Genomic DNA, 18,436 nt, shown 5'->3' with positions numbered 1-18,436 from the left:
ACAATAAGTAAACTATATAACATATTCCTATCTATGAATCTCCATAATTCCCTACAGATAAAGCAGAGATGGGAGGCGGAAATGAACAAGGTCATACCACAGAATACCTAGTAGGAAATATGCACAGAGGCACACCTAGCTACAAACTCGAACACCTGGAGGGAATTTAAATGGAAAATAATCACCAGATTCTTCAGAACACAAGAAATAGTAGCCAAGATGGGCCCAACACACTTGTGTTGGCGGAACTGTGGAACACGTACTGCAAACCACACACACATATTCTGGCTCTGCCCCAAGTTAAATGCATACTGGAAAGAAGTATTTGATGCCCTCAAAGAGATATTCCAACAGGATATCAAACAAGACCCCACAGTAGCACTATTAGGAGCGATACCTGAAGGCTTGGATGGAAGGGCAAAAAAATACCTTCTAAACATACTACTCACAGCAGCACTGAAGTGTATAACTATCAGATGGTTAAAACCGGATCCCCCCCACATACAATATATGGAACCAAAAAATATGGGATATCTATCAAATGGACCGAATCACATATTCATTAAGACTCCAAACGCCTATCTTTACTAAACGATGGGGTCCTGTCGCAGCATTATTAATACAATGAGAGTTATTACTATATGTTGCTCGGCCCTCGGGCTGAACTATTATCTGTTAACTCTCTCTATACACACACAAAATCATATATAGCACCTACGATACTACATTCAGGAGTGGACAATTCCTACTTTTTCATCCCTTGTTTTATTTTTTTAAAAAAAAATTTCAATCTCTTTCTTAATTGAATTATTTAGGTATGTAATCAGTTATTTATTCTAATTCTTATTTCCCCTTTTTTTTTCTCTTGGAGTGAGCACCATTTTATGTTTGTTGTTCTCTCTATGTGTTGTACACTGTACCTGAATATCATGTGTACCAAGACAACATACAGTTCAAAAATGGACAAAGAAAGTAACTGTCTGAAAATGCATGTTTTTATGTCGTTGAAAACTAAATAAAAAGTGTTTAAAAAAAAAAAAAAAAAACTTCATTATTTGAGTTTTAACTCAACAATATGTGATTTTTTTTATGGTGATGCCAGCAACATGTCTCAGAAGAAGTTGGGACAGTGACATATTTACCCTTGTTTTACATCATCTCTTCTTTTAAAAACACTATGTAATTTTCTGGGAACTGAGGAGATCAGTTTCTGGAATTTTGGAAGTGAAATGTTGTCCCATCCTTGACATACAGGATTTTAGCTGCTCTACAGTTTGTCGTATTTTTTATTTCATGAATGTTCCAAATTTTTTAAATGGGTGACTGGTCTAGACCGCAGGCAGGGAGTTTAGTACCCGGACTCTTCCACTAGAGACCTATGCAGTTAAAAAAACGTGCATAATGTGGTTTGGCATAATAAGCAAGGCCTTCCCTAAAAGAGAAGTTGTCTGGGTGACAGCACAAGTTGCTCCAAAACCTGTATATACCATTTAGCATTAATGGTGCCTTCCCAGATGTGTCAGCTACCCATGCCATGTGCACTAATGCATCCCTGTACCATCACGGATGCTGGCCTTTTAACTGTGCGCTGATAAGAAGCTGGATGGTCCCTCTCCTCCTTAGCCTGGAGGATACTGCATCCATAGTTAGTGTTGAAAAAAAAAATCTTAAATTTTTATTTGTCAGATCACAGGAAGTTTTCCACTTCGCCTCAGTCCATCTTAAATGAGCTCTAGCCCAGAGAAGGCAGCTGTGCTTCTGGATCATGTTTATATGTGGTTTCCTCTTTGCATAGTAGTTTTAACATGCATTTGTGGATGCACCGATGAACTGTGTTCACAGACAATGGTTTTATGAAGTGGTTTTTTTTTTTTTAGCCCAGACTATGTTTTCCACTTCATAATTAATGTCTGTTTTTAATGCAGGGCCCGAAGATCACGGCCATCCAATAGAGTTGTTTGGCCTTGTCCCTTGTGCACACAGATTTCTCCAGATTCTCTGAATGATTTAAAGTGCCGTTGATGATGAAATCCCCAAATTCTTTGTAATTTTACTTTGAGGATCTATTTTCAATTAAATATGGATTTATGTGATTTGCAAATCATTGCATTCTGTTTTTATTTACATGTTACACAGCGTCCCAACATTTTTGGAAACAGGGTTGTACAATGCCGGAAGCCAGAAATCTCACAAATGCACACTGCTGTGGCCAAGGCTGAAAAAGGAAAGCGGTGCCATGACTTCCAAAAGATATTAGATGAACGTGAATGCCAAGAATAAGACTTTCTACAACTGAAAAAAAGCCCACATAAATACTGAAGATTTCTTACCTGTCCATCTACATTTAACTACAAAACAGTGTAGGTGTGCAAACTTTGTCTAATAACCATGTGGCGACAACCACAAATGTGTGACTGTAATTAATGATTGCAGTGCTGAAAAATTGGGGTTTAATAGAAGTCAATCTATGAGACATTACTCTGGGCTGTGAGACACAAGACAGTATAAACATGAAATATACTTTAAAACTATTCATATATCATTCAAGCATCAGCCTGCAGATAGCCCACAACTGTAGTATAGAAATGTCAAATATGCTTTGAAAATGTATTTTTGCTTGAGTTCAGTGTTTCGAAATAAAACATTTCGAGGTTTTTTTTTTTTCTCATTATACATAGGGGATTGCTGCATTTTTTTGTTTTTACAAAATACCTCAAAATCAATCATTTGGAATTTCAGGTCTTCATAATTTGTGATGCTCATGGTCTAAACCTTTAGAATATATAATGCCAGTTTAAAATCTCAATTTAATACACAAACTCAATATCTGACACTTTTGCTCCCCTCCCTTTCCCACAAACCTGATTGACTGAGGAAACATCTAACTCAATCATCTGTTATTGTTATAAAAAAAAAATTAAAAAAAATACTTTCTGACGTGAATGAAGACATACAGTGGGTACGGAAAGTATTCAGACCCCTTTAAATTTTTCACTCTTTGTTTCATTGCAGCCATTTGCTAAAATCAAAAAAGTTCATTTTATTTCTCATTAATGTACACTCAGCACCCCATCTTGACAGAAAAAAACAGAAATGTAGAAATTTGTGCAAATTTATCAAAAAAGAAAAACTGAACTATCACATGATCATAAGTATTCAGACCCTTTGCTCAGTATTGAGTAGAAGCACCCTTTTGAGCGAGTACAGCCATGAGTCTTCTTGGGAATGATGCAACAAGCTTTTCACACCTGGATTTGGGGATCCTCTGCCATTCTTCCTTGCAGATCCTCTCCAGTTCCGTCAGGTTGGATGGTGAACGTTGGTGGACAGCCATTTTCAGGTCTCTCCAGAGATGCTCCATTGGGTTTAGGTCAGGGCTCTGGCTGGGCCAGTCAAGAATGGTCACAGAGTTGTTCCGAAGCCACTCCTTTGTTATTTTAGCTGTGTGCTTAGGGTCATTGTCTTGTTGGAAGGTGAACCTTCGGCCCAGTCTGAGGTCCAGAGCACTCTGGAAGAGGTTTTCTTCCAGGATATCTCTGTACTTGGCCGCATTCATCTTTCCTTCAATTGCAACCAGTCGTCCTGTCCCTGCAGCTGAAAAACACCCCCATAGCATGATGCTGCCACCACCATGTTTCACTGTTGGGATTGTATTGGGCAGGTGATGAGCAGTGCCTGGTTTTCTCCACACATACCGCTTAGAATTAACGCCAAAAAGTTCAATCTTGGTCTCATCAGACCAGAGAATCTTATTTCTCATAGTCTGGGAGTCCTTCATGTGTTTTTTGGCAAACTCTATGCAGGCTTTCATATGTCTTGCACTGAGGAGAGGCTTCCGTCGGGCCACTCTGCCATAAAGCCCCGACTGGTGGAGGGCTGCAGTGATAGTTGACTTTGTGGAACTTTTTCCCATCTCCCTACTGCATCTCTGGAGCTCAGCCACAGTGATCTTTGGGTTCTTCTTTACCTCTCTCACCAAGGCTCTTCTCCCACGATTGCTCAGTTTGGCTGGACGGCCAGGTCTAGGAAGAGTTCTGGTCGTCCCAAACTTCTTCCATTTAAGGATTATGGAGGCCACTGTGCTCTTAGGAACCTTGAGTGCTGCAGAAATTATGTTGTAACCTTGGCCAGATCTGTGCCTTGCCACAATTCTGTCTCTGAGCTCCTTGGACAGTTCCTTCGACCTCATGATTCTCATTTGCTCTGACATGCACTGTGAGCTGTAAGGTCTTATATAGACAGGTGTGTGCCTTTCCTAATCAAGTCCAATCAGGTTAATTAAACACAGCTGGACTCCAATGAAGGAGTAGAACCATCTCAAGGAGGATCAGAAGAAATGGACAGCATGTGAGTTAAATATGAGTGTCACCGCAAAGGGTCTGAATACTTATGACCATGTGATATTTCAGTTTTTCTTTTTTAATAAATTTGCACAAATTTCTACATTTCTGTTTTTTTCTGTCAAGATGGGGTGCTGAGTGTACATTAATGAGAAATAAAATGAACTTTTTTGATTTTAGCAAATGGCTGCAATGAAACAAAGAGTGAAAATTTTAAAGGGGTCTGAATACTTTCCGTACCCACTGTACTTGTTTGATTTGAGACCTCATACCTCATAGTAGCTTCTCACAGCATTACAGAAAGCTTCATCTGCAACAATCTGAGTTTCGCCATTGAGGAAGGCCAGAAAACGCTCATTCACCGCCTGCAGGTGCTGCTTGTTAACCTGAAAGGGAGAAGAGAGGAGAAAAATGAAGTCAAGTACAGAGAGATTTCAGCAGACGAGGGCATAATCAATCTAAAAGAGACAGGAAGGAAGACCGAGAGTAATCTGGCTCCTTGAAGATGGAAAACAGGTTCAGACACTGAGAATCTTAAAAGGACCATACCAACAATTTAGCTCATGAACTACATCCCTATCATCCCTTTTCTAAGTCTTAAGATCAGTTTTAAACAAACTGAAATTGAAAGTGATTGATTTGAGTTTGTCATTTTGAAAATTCTACATTATTTATTTTTGTTGGATGGGGCATCGGGACTGCTTAGTTGTAAATATATCGTATGCGTTTCTGAACTTATGATGGTTTTAGAACATAACCTGCATTTCTTGAGAACACTGGTGGCGCGCACTCTCAGAAATGAAAGGCTTTTTTAAAATGCTTATGACTCTGAACAAGCTACGATAGAAATGGATGAAACAGTCACAAGTTGTGGATATTTCTGCTGTGATCACGACAGAAAAAGGAACATTCAGGTTTTCACTTGTGGTCGTAGTCCTATGATTGTGGCTAAACCTGGCTATTGGTCAAGCAAGTTTTTGCACTTGCCCCCTTTGCCATGGAGCTTTTATTAAATGATGCTCTAGTATAATGACATTCTGGATATCAGGTCAAACAGCAGGACCAGAAATTGAAAATCACACACACACCACCTTACAGGAGGAGACGGAGGTCAAAAAAGTGAAGCTTAAAAACAACATAATCTATCTTTATTAGAGGCCATATGCAGCATGCTTTTAAAGTTGCTGTAAATAAACCTTTACCTAAAGAGCCTATTATTGAACCAGACATTGTAGCCAACTATAAACCTATATCCAACTTTCCCTTTATTTGTAAAATTCTTTAAAAAAAAAAATTAAAAAAAAAAAAAAGCTGTGGCATACGAGTTATGTGACCTTCCGCACAGGAATGGTTTGAATATTTTCTACTGGGACTTAAGAGTGTATGGTAGCACAGGATCTGCACTACTAAAAGTCACTAATGATCCTCAGTACTATACTGTACTATATGATCCTCTATACTTTTCCTGCTCGATGTCAGACATTTAGATGTTGACACCATTGATCATAACATTTTATTACAGAGACTGCAACACATTATTGGGATTAAAGAAACCATGCTTGAGTGGTTTAAATACGTTAATCGGAGAGATTCCAATGTGTTCATAACATTGATGAATCTTCCATGCAAATAAAAGTTACAATGGGGATGTGTACTTGGACCCATACTTTTCCCGTTATATATGCCTCTCTTTGGCGATATTATTAAGAAACATTCCCATTGCTATGCATATGACATCCAGCTACAGTATATTTATCTATGAATCCAGATGAAACAAATAATTTTGTCAAACTTCGAACATGTCTAAAAAAACATAAAAGGCTTGGATGACCTAAAAAAAAAATTAAATCTAAATTCAGACAAAACGGAAGTTATGGTATTTGGCCCTTAACGCCTCAGAAACTCTATCTAGCCAGACCATTACTCTGGATGGCATTGCTTTTGCCACCAGACATACTGTGAGGAACTTTCAAGTTATTTTTTGAGCAGGACAAGTCCTTTAACCCCAGAATAAGCAAGTCTCCAGGACTGCCTTCTTTCACCTGCACATTCCTCTCAAAATTGGAAAGATTGTACCACTGAGTGCTGAAAATACTAGGTCTTTATGATTTGTTTTGGTGCTTGTGATGTAAAATGAAAACATTCCGGTCTTAAAGTTTTATTGAAGAACTTTAATTATAGTTTTCAGCTTTACAGCCTAGTTTAAAACATTTGTTCAAAAAAGGTAATGAAAAATCAACCCTATATAATGAGTTATGTTACTTTGCTAAAGTAATAAAAATGGTTACATTACATTTTTACCACTGTAACTAGTAATTTGTCACCCTTTACATTTAAAAGGTGACCAGGGACCCTACAATTACAACAGTGTTTGGCTATCAGAGCGGTGGCTTAGTGTGGTTCCTAGAGTTTCCGAAAGTGTCTGCAACAATTGTGTTATTGCAGGTGGGTTGTCTTGTTGGAGAACCCAAGTGCCATTGCGCCACAGTTCAGGTCATTTGCACCGAATGTTATCCCTCAGATGCATCTCAGCTGAACTCGGCATTGACATTGTGACCTTTACAGTGCACAACCCCATGGAAGTCAAAGAAATCCCACATTCTGCAGAATGAATCTGGGACCAATCAGATGCCTCCCTGGTACCGGTGATTTACAAGACAATCTAAAAAAAAAAATCTGAAGTCCCTAAAGCTTTTGGCGCAGTACTGTAGTTTGGAAAAATAAATATTTTCCAATGACAGCAAATGTTTTTCTTTTCAGAAAAATGATTTTAAGTATACCAGGTCTGTCAAGCCAGAAAAAAAGAGAGAAAATCATTCCCATGAATGTCATTGGTAGATGTAATTCCTGTCCAGTGAACCACAGCTGACATATTGTGTTGTATGAGAATATTAAGTTTTCATGAGCAACACAGTCACCAAGACGGAGCAGCTCATAAATTGCATTATGTATAAGGCGTCAAGAGGACGGCACGGTTAAATGAAACCATTATTCTCCCGCTTGTTTCAACTGCCAGTAACTAATACATTCTGGAAGTCAAAGTGCCAATTTCTAGTGACACAAAGTGTCTTATCTCCAGCTGACAGCTTTTTGTGTGGGCTTTTTTGCTTTTTCTGTGCCTAAACGCTACCGCTATTTTTCGCCTTTAACCAAGTGAGAGGAGAAGGGTGAATTTATAAAAAAATATAAAAAAGCAGCAGGTTGTGACTGCTCGTGCTCAACATGACTCAACGTCCATATGACAGGTTCAAGATGTGAAACTATTTATTCCTGAGAAGGAAGCTCCTACTTGAAGGGCAGTGTTGGAATGAAATGTGGTTCAGCAATAGCAGCAGCAGCTCAAAAACAAACACGTCTTGTCCTGGGAAACAAAGCAAATATAAGTCGGTTTGGCTTGTAGATGTAAATGCTGACTTCATTACAAAAGGTCCAAGCAGAGAGAATAGTGTGCTGAGACAGCAATCACACATCGAAACACTGGGTTTTGATTGATTTATAGTACAATGTAATGACCAGAACACGCGCCAAGCAAGTGTTTAGGTTTCACACACACACACACACACACACACACACACACACACACACACACACACACACACACACACACACACACACACACACACACACCCTTGAGTTCTGGAGCATGTCAACTAAAAATAATCTTAATGCAATGCAAGTACAAACTGCAGCCTAATTGTTGAAGCTCATGATAACTATACGTATGAGACAACAAAAGCTATATAAACACCTACGTTTGGGTTTATTTCCTCTCCATTCGCTGAAATTGTCAACCTGTCATTCATACAGGAGTTCTCGATACTTCCTCCATAAGTGATTCAAAAGGGACGCACGCTGCATCTGCTCTTTTCTTTCTTCAGTGTAGCAAGGTGAAGCAAGGCACATTTCTCCCACAGATGCCATTGCTGTTTGCTGCAGTGTTCATGGAAACGCTCTGATTAAACTAGACCCTTGAGGACTGAAACCACATCTATGTGGAAGAGCACATGGTGAGTCAGTTTTGCCGTGGTTGTCCTTTTGAGACGGAGTCAGACGTCGTTGGCCATTTACACTTGCGCGTTCTCACGGCGCGTACCGCGGGCCTTAGTGTGCGCCTTCCAGGCACACAACTGCAAAACTAAGTGGTGCCGTTCGTCTTTCCCACCCGACTGTTTCATAGTATATTGTGGCTTTGGTCAATTTCGAGTTTCCACTAGATTTCAAAGCCTGGCTGTAGTTACTCTTTAATGTACTGCTGGAAAAATAAATATTTGAATTGCCATTAAAAAGCTTTTCCTTTGGTATGACATTGTATCCAAATATAAGCCTTTTGCTTATTTTTGCAAAGTGGTGAAACGGGTTTATTGATGGACTAATGAATGCTAAATTGGATGAATGGCAAAGAGAATCAGTGATAGTTCGACTTACAACAATATTGTGAATACTTTTCAGAATTGATTCTTAGTATCGTAGAAATATTAGTAATCCTCAAGTAGTGATTTTTAGTTTTTAGAGCATACGAGTACACAATGTGCTCTCTTCCCTTAAACAGAAATACTCTGCAATTGGAAAATAATATCCTACTCTGAGGCCTTTATGGGTTCATTTCAGAGCGTGTCTCTCTTCTTGTCAGGGGACTGCAACGGCGATAGCTTTCCCCCGAAACCAACGCTTCCTGTCCATGACATGAGAGGCGAGGACCAGAAAAAAAAGCTGGATATGTACTGTGAAAAACACTTGTGCCTCTCCATCTTTGCTGCTTTGTCCAGGAAATGGATTTATCCCAGTGGGTTTGTAAATGTATCTGCATCACTACTCCTCCATCAGTGACATAAAAACATCCAGGTGAAGGGGTCATTTTCCCCTCTCGCAAGGCTGCTCTCCTTTTTGGGCTCAAATGGTCGTCGTTTGAAAACTTCCCTGCCAACTTCGTACCACTCTGCAGTTCAACATCTCTAAACTTTCACGGAGTGTCGAGCTTTCAGTGTGTAGTGAGGATTAGAGGGCAATGACTGGGGGATGTTCATTATTAATCATTAACTGATTAATTGCGAGGGCTGGGATTTCCTTATTCAAAACTATCATGATACTTGGGTGCCGATTCGATATTGTACTGTGACTCTACAAGTAGTGAGAGTCGATAACACAATTTATTGTTTACTTTTTTTTTTTTATAAATACTACACCATGGGGGGAAAAGCCAGCAGGAGCATTGTTATAAACCCCATTGGCCCGTCTTAGTCATTCTCATGAAAAATCAGTCATTTGGTGTACCATTTAAGAAGCCCGTAGGCCATATGACACGGCAGAAGTCTCCCACCCATTAATTAAATTACAGACTATTGCTATACTGGTAAATAATGTGTTATTGTAATGAAATTAATAAAGGCAGAAGAACTGGTGCTTTAATACTGAGGCCTCTGGCTGATCTTGGGCTGGAAGTTTGGAGGTACTGTAAAATTGACAGATGTTCAGAAAAAAACAGTTTTTAAAGTTAAAATCGTTACAAATCAGTGCTGCCATTAAATGTGAGGCTTTAACCACTGTGAGTGGAAAACTGGCAACTTTCGTTTGTCGTTTGAAAAAAAGTAACAGCTCTCTGCTTCACTTTGTCTGGAGCTAACAAGCTAACCAGCTTAGCTCCTGGATGAACTATCCACTAGCTGTTATTACACTGACTCAGTGTAAATACTAAATTCAATGTCAATTCAGAAAATAAGCGGATCAATTTAAAGGAGGTAAAATAAATAAATAACTTATCGTTACAGTCTTTGAGCTGTCATTATCAGTGCAAAGTTTATTCCTTTACAAGCTTTATACAGAGGTTTGTGCTGTAACCTGGATATGAAGCGTCCATAGGGCAAAACAATGTACCAAAGTTTCTAAATAGGTAAGAACGTGTCCTCTGCTCTCCCCATCACTCATGAAAAAAACAAATCGGATGTCTAAGGATTCACGTAACACACTCTGGGAGCCTGAAATAACGTCGTCCACTTCACATTCTGCTCACGTTTAATAATTATAGATATCCTTTAATTAGTAGAGCAACTACATTATCTTTTTAACAGATTATGGTAGGTTGTCATCTTTACTCGCACACTGATCGCAAAACTATTTTCCCCAACTCGCACAAATCTATTCATAGTTGCATTTGTAAGTAAATTCCTCACATCGTAGAGCCCCACTCACAGTTCGAAAACTTCAATCAGGCGCTGACGCCCATCAGACAAAAGAGAAGACAAAAATGAACAGCAGCATCACTGCAGTGGATGAATAACATGCTCCAGGAGTTTTGTGAACGGTAGACTTGTTTGTTGAAGGATCAGATTATACTATCAGCCCCAAAACCGAATAGACACACCAAGTAGATGCGATGCAAAATAAAGAAATGTGTTATTGAGTCAGTGATGCCTTTTAGCTAAATGTATGCGCACCAGACAGCCAATTATCAGAGCTGCCAAACTGTCAATCATTAAACAAATAAAAACACATCACGATGATAATCATTTTATGATACATCTATGTTTGTGTTTAAGTGCTGTTGACATGTTTTGCAGTCTGACCAACAACCTGTCTCTACTCAGCCATCACAGAAACATTACCGTCGCTCATTTTTCTTTTTTTTAGTTTGACTTCTCTTTTCAGTCTGTTGTCCTTCTTTTTCCCCACATCGACTCTTTCTTTCTCTTTTCTGTCACGCTACTAGGTGTGTTTCTGTGTGTTGCGTGTGTTTGTGCGTGATGATATACGTGTGCCTATGTGGTTCACTTTAGTGTTTGTTTATGGTTGAAGGCTTTAATTTGAGCTCTTTTCCCTCCTTGATGATAGGCGATGATAGGTCATCAAGGGCAGTTAACAGCATATTTGGGCAGCAGCATGGACCTTCCAGTGGTGTATCAGTAAACACAAAAGAATGAGTGCGTGTCTGCAAGTGAGAGAGACTTGCTTCCGCAGAAAAAAAATTAAAAAATGACCCTTTCGCTTCGTTACTTGCAGCACTTTCAGCTGTCATGATGCAGCTCTGGCAGGATAAAGGGAACAAAGCAAAAGCGAGACATCTGTCAGACATCTTAGATTAATGAATGGAGGGCATATTGGGGCTCTACACACACACACACACACACACACACACACACACAAAACATACAAACACAGAGTATGAGTGATCTTTGTGCCTGGATACATGGAGGTAATTATATCCGACTATTTCCATTGGAGCCAGTTTCAGGGGAACACGACAGAATATTCTCTCCAACCTGCACCAGTCAACTCTGTAGTTCCTTTTTGGATCAGCCGATCTAAACCTTACAGCACATGAGAAAGCAATGAAGGGAGGACAGATTCTTTAAAAGAATGCATCTAGTTTATACAACTTACAGTAGGTCATGTTTTCTTCAACTTTTTATTATTTGAATTAATAATAAAAAAATAAAAAAATCGACATCCACCGCACCACACAACTCCAAACCGGCTGATCAGGCAAAGAGAATAATTCCCCTCATTTTTCACTGGAAACAAATCTGCAGCCGCACAAGCGCTGCAAATGATGCTGGGTTTCGCCGACACCAGTGTATGTAAGTTTATCCGGTCTAACATAAATATATTTAGCTTGTCGCTAAAAAAAAAAATCACCTTCCTCTAATTTTTCCTCATACAGCTGAGAAGGGTGGAACCAGAGTTGTAGTGGAAGGGGAACATGTCTAATTCTGTAAAAAAAAAAAAAAAAAAAAAAAAAAAAAAAGTTTAGTTAGCACTTCTACAGCTTTTGCACAAACTTAACACCTGTTATTTTACTAATACCACACTTGTGTGGGGTAAAGGTTGATTTGAGGTCATTTGATGGGAAAGATATTCATACTTGTGACTTTTTAAGCATTTATGTCACCGAGAACTCAAGATAGCTGCAGCAGAGATGGACATGTGAGGATTAACATTACTGTTTTTATTCAATATAGTGCTACACCTATTCAATTCATGCGTCTTTATTACCTTTAGCAATGCAGTTTGGCTGATGAGACATCCATGTTTTTCTTGCTTTTGCAAAACTTTTTTTGTTTCAGCTACAGTGCTGCCAGTGCACTGTTACTGAATTTCATTAAGACATCAAACTGTTTAAGACACTGACGCCACCCTGATTAGTTTCTGACAACAGCAGTGTCAGAAAGAGGTATTTCACATTGGGCACCATGGCAAGGCAGTCTTTTTTTTTTTTTTTTTTTCACGCTAGCACCCGGTTAATGTACGGCTCTTTAAAGCCTCCAGGCAACGCACATGCGCACGCGCGCGCGCACACACACACACACACACACACACGCACGCACGCACGCACGCACGCACGCACGCACGCACAGAGCCATCACACTGTTTCCACAAGTTGACTGATTGTCAAGACATTTGCTCCAGACTTTGTACCAAGTCCAAAGCAGAAGTGACGGGAAGAGACATTTTTCGGCCCCCACAGTCGCTGTATTCATAAACACACACTGAAGCTCCTCCAACGGCCCCTTTTTCTGCTTGGAGATACAGGACCATCTCTTGGGTAAAAAGCCTTGTATCATCCACATGCCATCCTTCTATGAACATAAATGTGAAGTTGTGTCTTGTGTTTTATTACATTATTACATTATTACTGACAGTTTTCATCAACCTCATCAACAAAAAAATTACTTTACAATCATATATAAAAAAGAAAAGTAAACTCTGACATTGAAGAATCTGATTTAGGCAAATGACTGGGAATTCTGCATGAAAACTTATTAAATAATTGACAACAGTTATACAAACTGCAGCTGATTAATTTTCTATAAATATAAATGAATGGATTGATCAGCTATTTGAACTTTGCTGAAAACAGCTAGACTATGTTTAGAGAAAAAAAAACTGTCTTTGAAATCCCAAATTTCCAGAACAAATTTGAATTCTTATAGTAATTATCAGTGTAGTATCTGTCAAAAATGCACACGCACGTCTCCTGTGTACTGCAGTCGCAGTATGACAACTCCCCTCATTGTCATGGCAACAGGCAGCTGCTGCAAATCTCACACACACACACACACGCAAAAAAAGTTGGTCTTTCCTTGTAGGGACAACTCATTGACATAATGCATTCTCTCACCCCTTACTTTGGAAAAAAAATTACCGTTTACCATAATATTTCAAACAAACTTTTCTTTAATTAGTATCCCACATGATTTCAATCAGTTATTTAACCTAATAAAATGGAGATACATTGTAATTCTGCTGTTTTGTTGTCACAGTATGCACCACTCTAAACATGGATCAGCAACAGTTGTCAGTTGTCTGAGAATCTCAAAGAAAATTATAGAAAAGTGTGGGTGCTCTGATCTGATTGGCCAATATCAGCTCCAAAAAGTTTAATTTGCGGTCTCTAAAAAGGGCGATCAAAGGAGCGATGACGTGACATAAAACTCTGTGCAGCTAAAATGGCTTCACTGGCTCCAGCAGTCTGCCAGCATATTCAGGAGTTGAAAAAGTAATTTTCTGATTCATAAAAAAAAAAGTGGAAAGAGATATTTCTTACGTGTGCTGCTCTCTGACATCCTGGCTGTTGAACCACAGCGGCGGAACGCTGACACGAGTTAAGGAACAAGCATCTCTGAGCCACAGACAAAGTACCAGGAGCTGCTCCTCATATGCTACGTTTGCTGAATTGTTGAATGAAGATACGGGAAAATAAGTGGCAGCAACATCAGCAGCAGACGTGCCTCTTAACTATCGGAGTCAGATGTCACTCAAAGCGGACAGCCGCGTGTTTTTTGGAGGGACAATACAAGCCACTTTTCAGCAAAGCAGAGAATATCGTTGATGAGAAAAGGAACAAACTGCCAAAAATGCAGAGATGCTTTTATTCATAAAGAACTGGAATTATTGCCTAGCTGTTGTACGCCTCAGTTAACCACTCAAGTTGTAGTTTTACATCCATATCTGTCCAAACCCATATAGATGTTGGAACTCCAAGACCTTTGACCTCCAAAATCTAACCAGTTCATTGCTGAGCCAAAATGAACAAACAGATGTGTGGGAAAGACGTACTACCGGAAAACATAATGCCTCCGATGGTTGGGAAGCACTGTTCTCAACATTTTCACTGAATTAAAAAAAAACCAATAATGTTCAGCCGCAAAGAAACAGAATCTCCTGTGGAGATAGACATAGTCTATAAGCAATAACTAAAGCTGCACATTTAGAGTTCCTTCAAGACAAAAGTGAGGGAACAGCTTGCTTACAACAAGGCTGGGTGGTTATTGTATTTTGGTTGTTCTGGATGTGAAGAAGGTCATTTAAACTGATGTGCTTCCTGTTTTTCAGGCTACATGAACACTCAATCTGTTTATTTTAAATGTATAGAGCTGAGTGGTAAGGACATACACTAAAGCTCAGAAAAAAGACAGAAACAACAGTTGGAATCAACAATGTCGGAATGTGTCAGGAGAGTCTCTTCTAATGACGGCTGGAGGATCAAGCCAAATGAGGCAGAAAAGCTCCACTGGGTTGCAGCAGGCGACAAGAGCGGAGGGAGGGGAGGGAAGTAAGGAAGAAAAAAAAAAAAAGAGGGAGAAGGTGGAGGAGAGGAGTAGAAGGGGTGGGGGGATTGAACTGCACTGAGGGGAGGATGAGATTGAAAAGCTTCGACTGGGGATAAGGGAAGATGATGGTCGTGGCTTCACTGATAAAAATAGAAGCGAAGCATTGCCTTAGCTTTTCCACTGAGGCCCTTTAAATCAATTGATCATCCCTGCTCAGTTGAAGGCTTTTATTAGATTACAGCTTTCACGGAGCTGCAGCTATCTAGCACGGCGAGATTCAAACCACGTCAACACCAGTAAAATATGTTCTAGTGGCACCTGCCAGAGCCTGATAAGAGCCATCATGACATTTTAAAACTATTATATCAAACACAAGTCAGAATACAGTGAACAAACTCTCTGGATATGTACTGTGAAAAACACTTGTGCCTCTCCATCTTTGCTGCTTTGTCCAGGAAATGGATTTATCCCAGTGGGTTTGTAAATGTATCTGCATCACTACTCCTCCATCAGTGACATAAAAACATCCAGGTGAAGGGGTCATTTTCCCCTCTCGCAAGGCTGCTCTCCTTTTTGGGCTCAAATGGTCGTCGTTTGAAAACTTCCCTGCCAACTTCGTACCACTCTGCAGTTCAACATCTCTAAACTTTCACGGAGTGTCGAGCTTTCAGTGTGTAGTGAGGATTAGAGGGCAATGACTGGGGGATGTTCATTATTAATCATTAACTGATTAATTGCGAGGGCTGGGATTTCCTTATTCAAAACTATCATGATACTTGGGTGCCGATTCGATATTGTACTGTGACTCTACAAGTAGTGAGAGTCGATAACACAATTTATTGTTTACTTTTTTTTTTATAAATACTACACCATGGGGGGAAAAGCCAGCAGGAGCATTGTTATAAACCCCATTGGCCCGTCTTAGTCATTCTCATGAAAAATCAGTCATTTGGTGTACCATTTAAGAAGCCCGTAGGCCATATGACACGGCAGAAGTCTCCCACCCATTAATTAAATTACAGACTATTGCTATACTGGTAAATAATGTGTTATTGTAATGAAATTAATAAAGGCAGAAGAACTGGTGCTTTAATACTGAGGCCTCTGGCTGATCTTGGGCTGGAAGTTTGGAGGTACTGTAAAATTGACAGATGTTCAGAAAAAAACAGTTTCTTAAAGTTAAAATCGTTACAAATCAGTGCTGCCATTAAATGTGAGGCTTTAACCACTGTGTTTGGCCAGATTGGTCTTTTTCTTGCAACATTTCTTTTTTGCTGCTTACATGTTCTCAGTATCAGAAACTCGATTATAAAACTCAACAACGCCCCGACAAAAAGTCTGGCCCGTCAGAATCGTTTCAATCTTCTCGTGTCATATAACAACTTTCACAAATGGTTATATGGACAATTAGAAGAACAGAGTATTCTTGTGTCAACCAGTAAAACATGGTGAAAGTGAAAGGTAAGCTGATGGAGACACAACTCAGGATTTTTGAAAACACAATACGGCCAACACCATACTGTATACGCAACTTCACATGTTTACATTCCGAAAGTCAGTCTCGAGCGAATCTGTCACGTGACATCAGGAAGGCTGTGAAAGACGGCATGCCGTAATTGGTTGGTTACCAATGTGTGCTCCTGTCATGCCTCCTGGCTACGTCACAGCTGGATTTTATTGTTCTATTATTGTCTAATCTCAGTAATTGACCATTTTATGAGACAAAAATATTTACAGGGAATCTTTCATTGGAGTTTATCAACGCTAGAAATCTTAAAATAGTCCAGTTTAATCGAGGGAAGTCTGTCTTTGCTCCATGAAGTTTATCCCCTCCCAGTGAATAAAAATCTAGATGAAAGCCCCTCCCAAAAATCTTAACTGTAAAATCAAACCAGAAAACAAATGTAATGTAATGCAATGACAGAGAACTCAACAATCCAGAGAACTATTGTAACATTACTTTTATCAGACAGAGAGAGATAGTTACTACATATTCACATTTATAATGCTTTTGCATGCAATCATGTGTAAAATTTTACTGAGATGAGGAATTTTTTTTCATGAGAATGAAGACAGACTTTTTAATCTGTTCTACACAAAAACTATCCAGACTCTTGAACCTTATATTTACATCTAAATGATTACCATAAAAGTGATTTGATGGACTTGATCATTGACTAATGTTTGACCAACTCTTAGGGGTAGCCGTATTAACATAGGTGTTGTAACAACCCTAATATGAAAAGTTTAGACACACCGAATTATTTAAGAGTTTTCCATATTTTTTACTATTTTATACAGTGTCGAACAAAACTGAAGACATTTGGATTCATGTAGGAAGCAAAAAGAGTACAAACAGAGCAAAATATACTTCATTTTTACAAGTTTTCTTCCCCCATCAGCGACCAGTGCCAGTGATGAAGTGCAATGACGTTGAAGTAAAAAAAATCGGGGTGAATGTTCCAACAGTTTCAAAATGGACTCAATTTCTACGCCAATTAGGATGCAATGATGAATTTGGGTCTGGTGAGACCAGGCTAGCAACAAACACCACAATGGAAAACAAGCTGGGAGGAATTTTGGTAAGGTCGCACATTATTTGATGTCAACGAGACCAGAGTAGGCGGCTACCCGATACTACATACACTGTGTGTGAATGTGCAGTTCTGTGTGTGTGTGTGTGTGTGTGTGTGTGTGTGTGTGTGTGTGTGTGTGTGTGTGTGTGTGTGTGTGTGTGTGTGTGTGTGTGTGTGTGTGTGTGTGTGTGTGTGTGTGTGTGTGTGTGTGTGTTTTTCTGTGTGTTGGGCAATTCGTTGCGATGGTTATGGTTAGAGTAAGGGGCAAGGGAATGCATTACGTCGATGAAAAATCCCCATGGGGATGAAGAAACAAACGTGTGTGTGTGTGTGTGTGTGTGTGTGTGTGTGTGTGTGTGTGTGTGTGTGTGTGTGTGTGTGTGTGTGTGTGTGTGTGTGTGTGTGTGTGTGTGTGTGTGTGTGTGTGTGTGCGTCTTTATCAGCTTACAGCAGAGGCGCTATGGGGAGAGAATCAGCCGAGGAAAACCTGGGAGACAATTTCCCTCAACAACCAAAGTAAAGTCTCTTATTTCTGTTTTCATTTCTCTTCTCTCCCCGCTGTCATATTTCCTAAATGGCTAGCTATGATGTTCAGTTTAGTTAATCTGGAGCCTTGCATTTCAGTTTATGTTTATGATGTCTGTCGAGTATATGTTACATAAATAAATTGAGAAGGGACATGGTTAGCCTATGCTCACCAAAAAGAATGGAAGCCAGATGAAATTGCTCGTCTGGACTTTTCCACTGTTCAACAATAAACCTGCCAATGCCACAAGAGCTACCTAATTCCAATAAGTAGTCTGAATTAGCATCGCACAATTAATACAATGAAAGGTCCATCATGAGGACGGATAGTTTAAAAAGAAAAATCTGACATTGATGATTCAGCAAATTATCAGACTTCACACCACTCTTGGAAAAATGTATAGGTACCAGCTTAAAAAAAAAAAAAAAAAAAAAAAAAAAGTCAAATATG

The 18,436-nt window shown here is 39.4% G+C and overlaps 1 protein-coding gene across 1 annotated transcript in view; it reads right to left on the bottom strand.

The window, feature by feature from the left end:
* cadps2 (Ca++-dependent secretion activator 2) overlaps nucleotides 1-18,436 on the bottom strand; it is a 233,305-nt gene that overhangs the window by 195,403 nt on the left and 19,466 nt on the right. Inside the window, exon 2 of the mRNA XM_069718728.1 lies at nucleotides 4,613-4,726. Within this exon, the coding sequence (XP_069574829.1) occupies nucleotides 4,613-4,726 (114 nt within the window). The remainder of the gene's footprint in view (nucleotides 1-4,612; nucleotides 4,727-18,436) is intronic.

Source organism: Brachyistius frenatus, unplaced genomic scaffold, assembly GCF_029030835.1.
Source record: "Brachyistius frenatus isolate BFR_SWC_R1_liver_20210118 unplaced genomic scaffold, ASM2903083v1 Contig_197, whole genome shotgun sequence".
In the NCBI taxonomy this organism is placed as follows: Eukaryota; Metazoa; Chordata; class Actinopteri; family Embiotocidae; genus Brachyistius; species Brachyistius frenatus.
The sequence above is the reverse complement of the archived record's forward strand: the minus strand, read 5'-3'. Positions and strand labels throughout refer to the sequence as shown.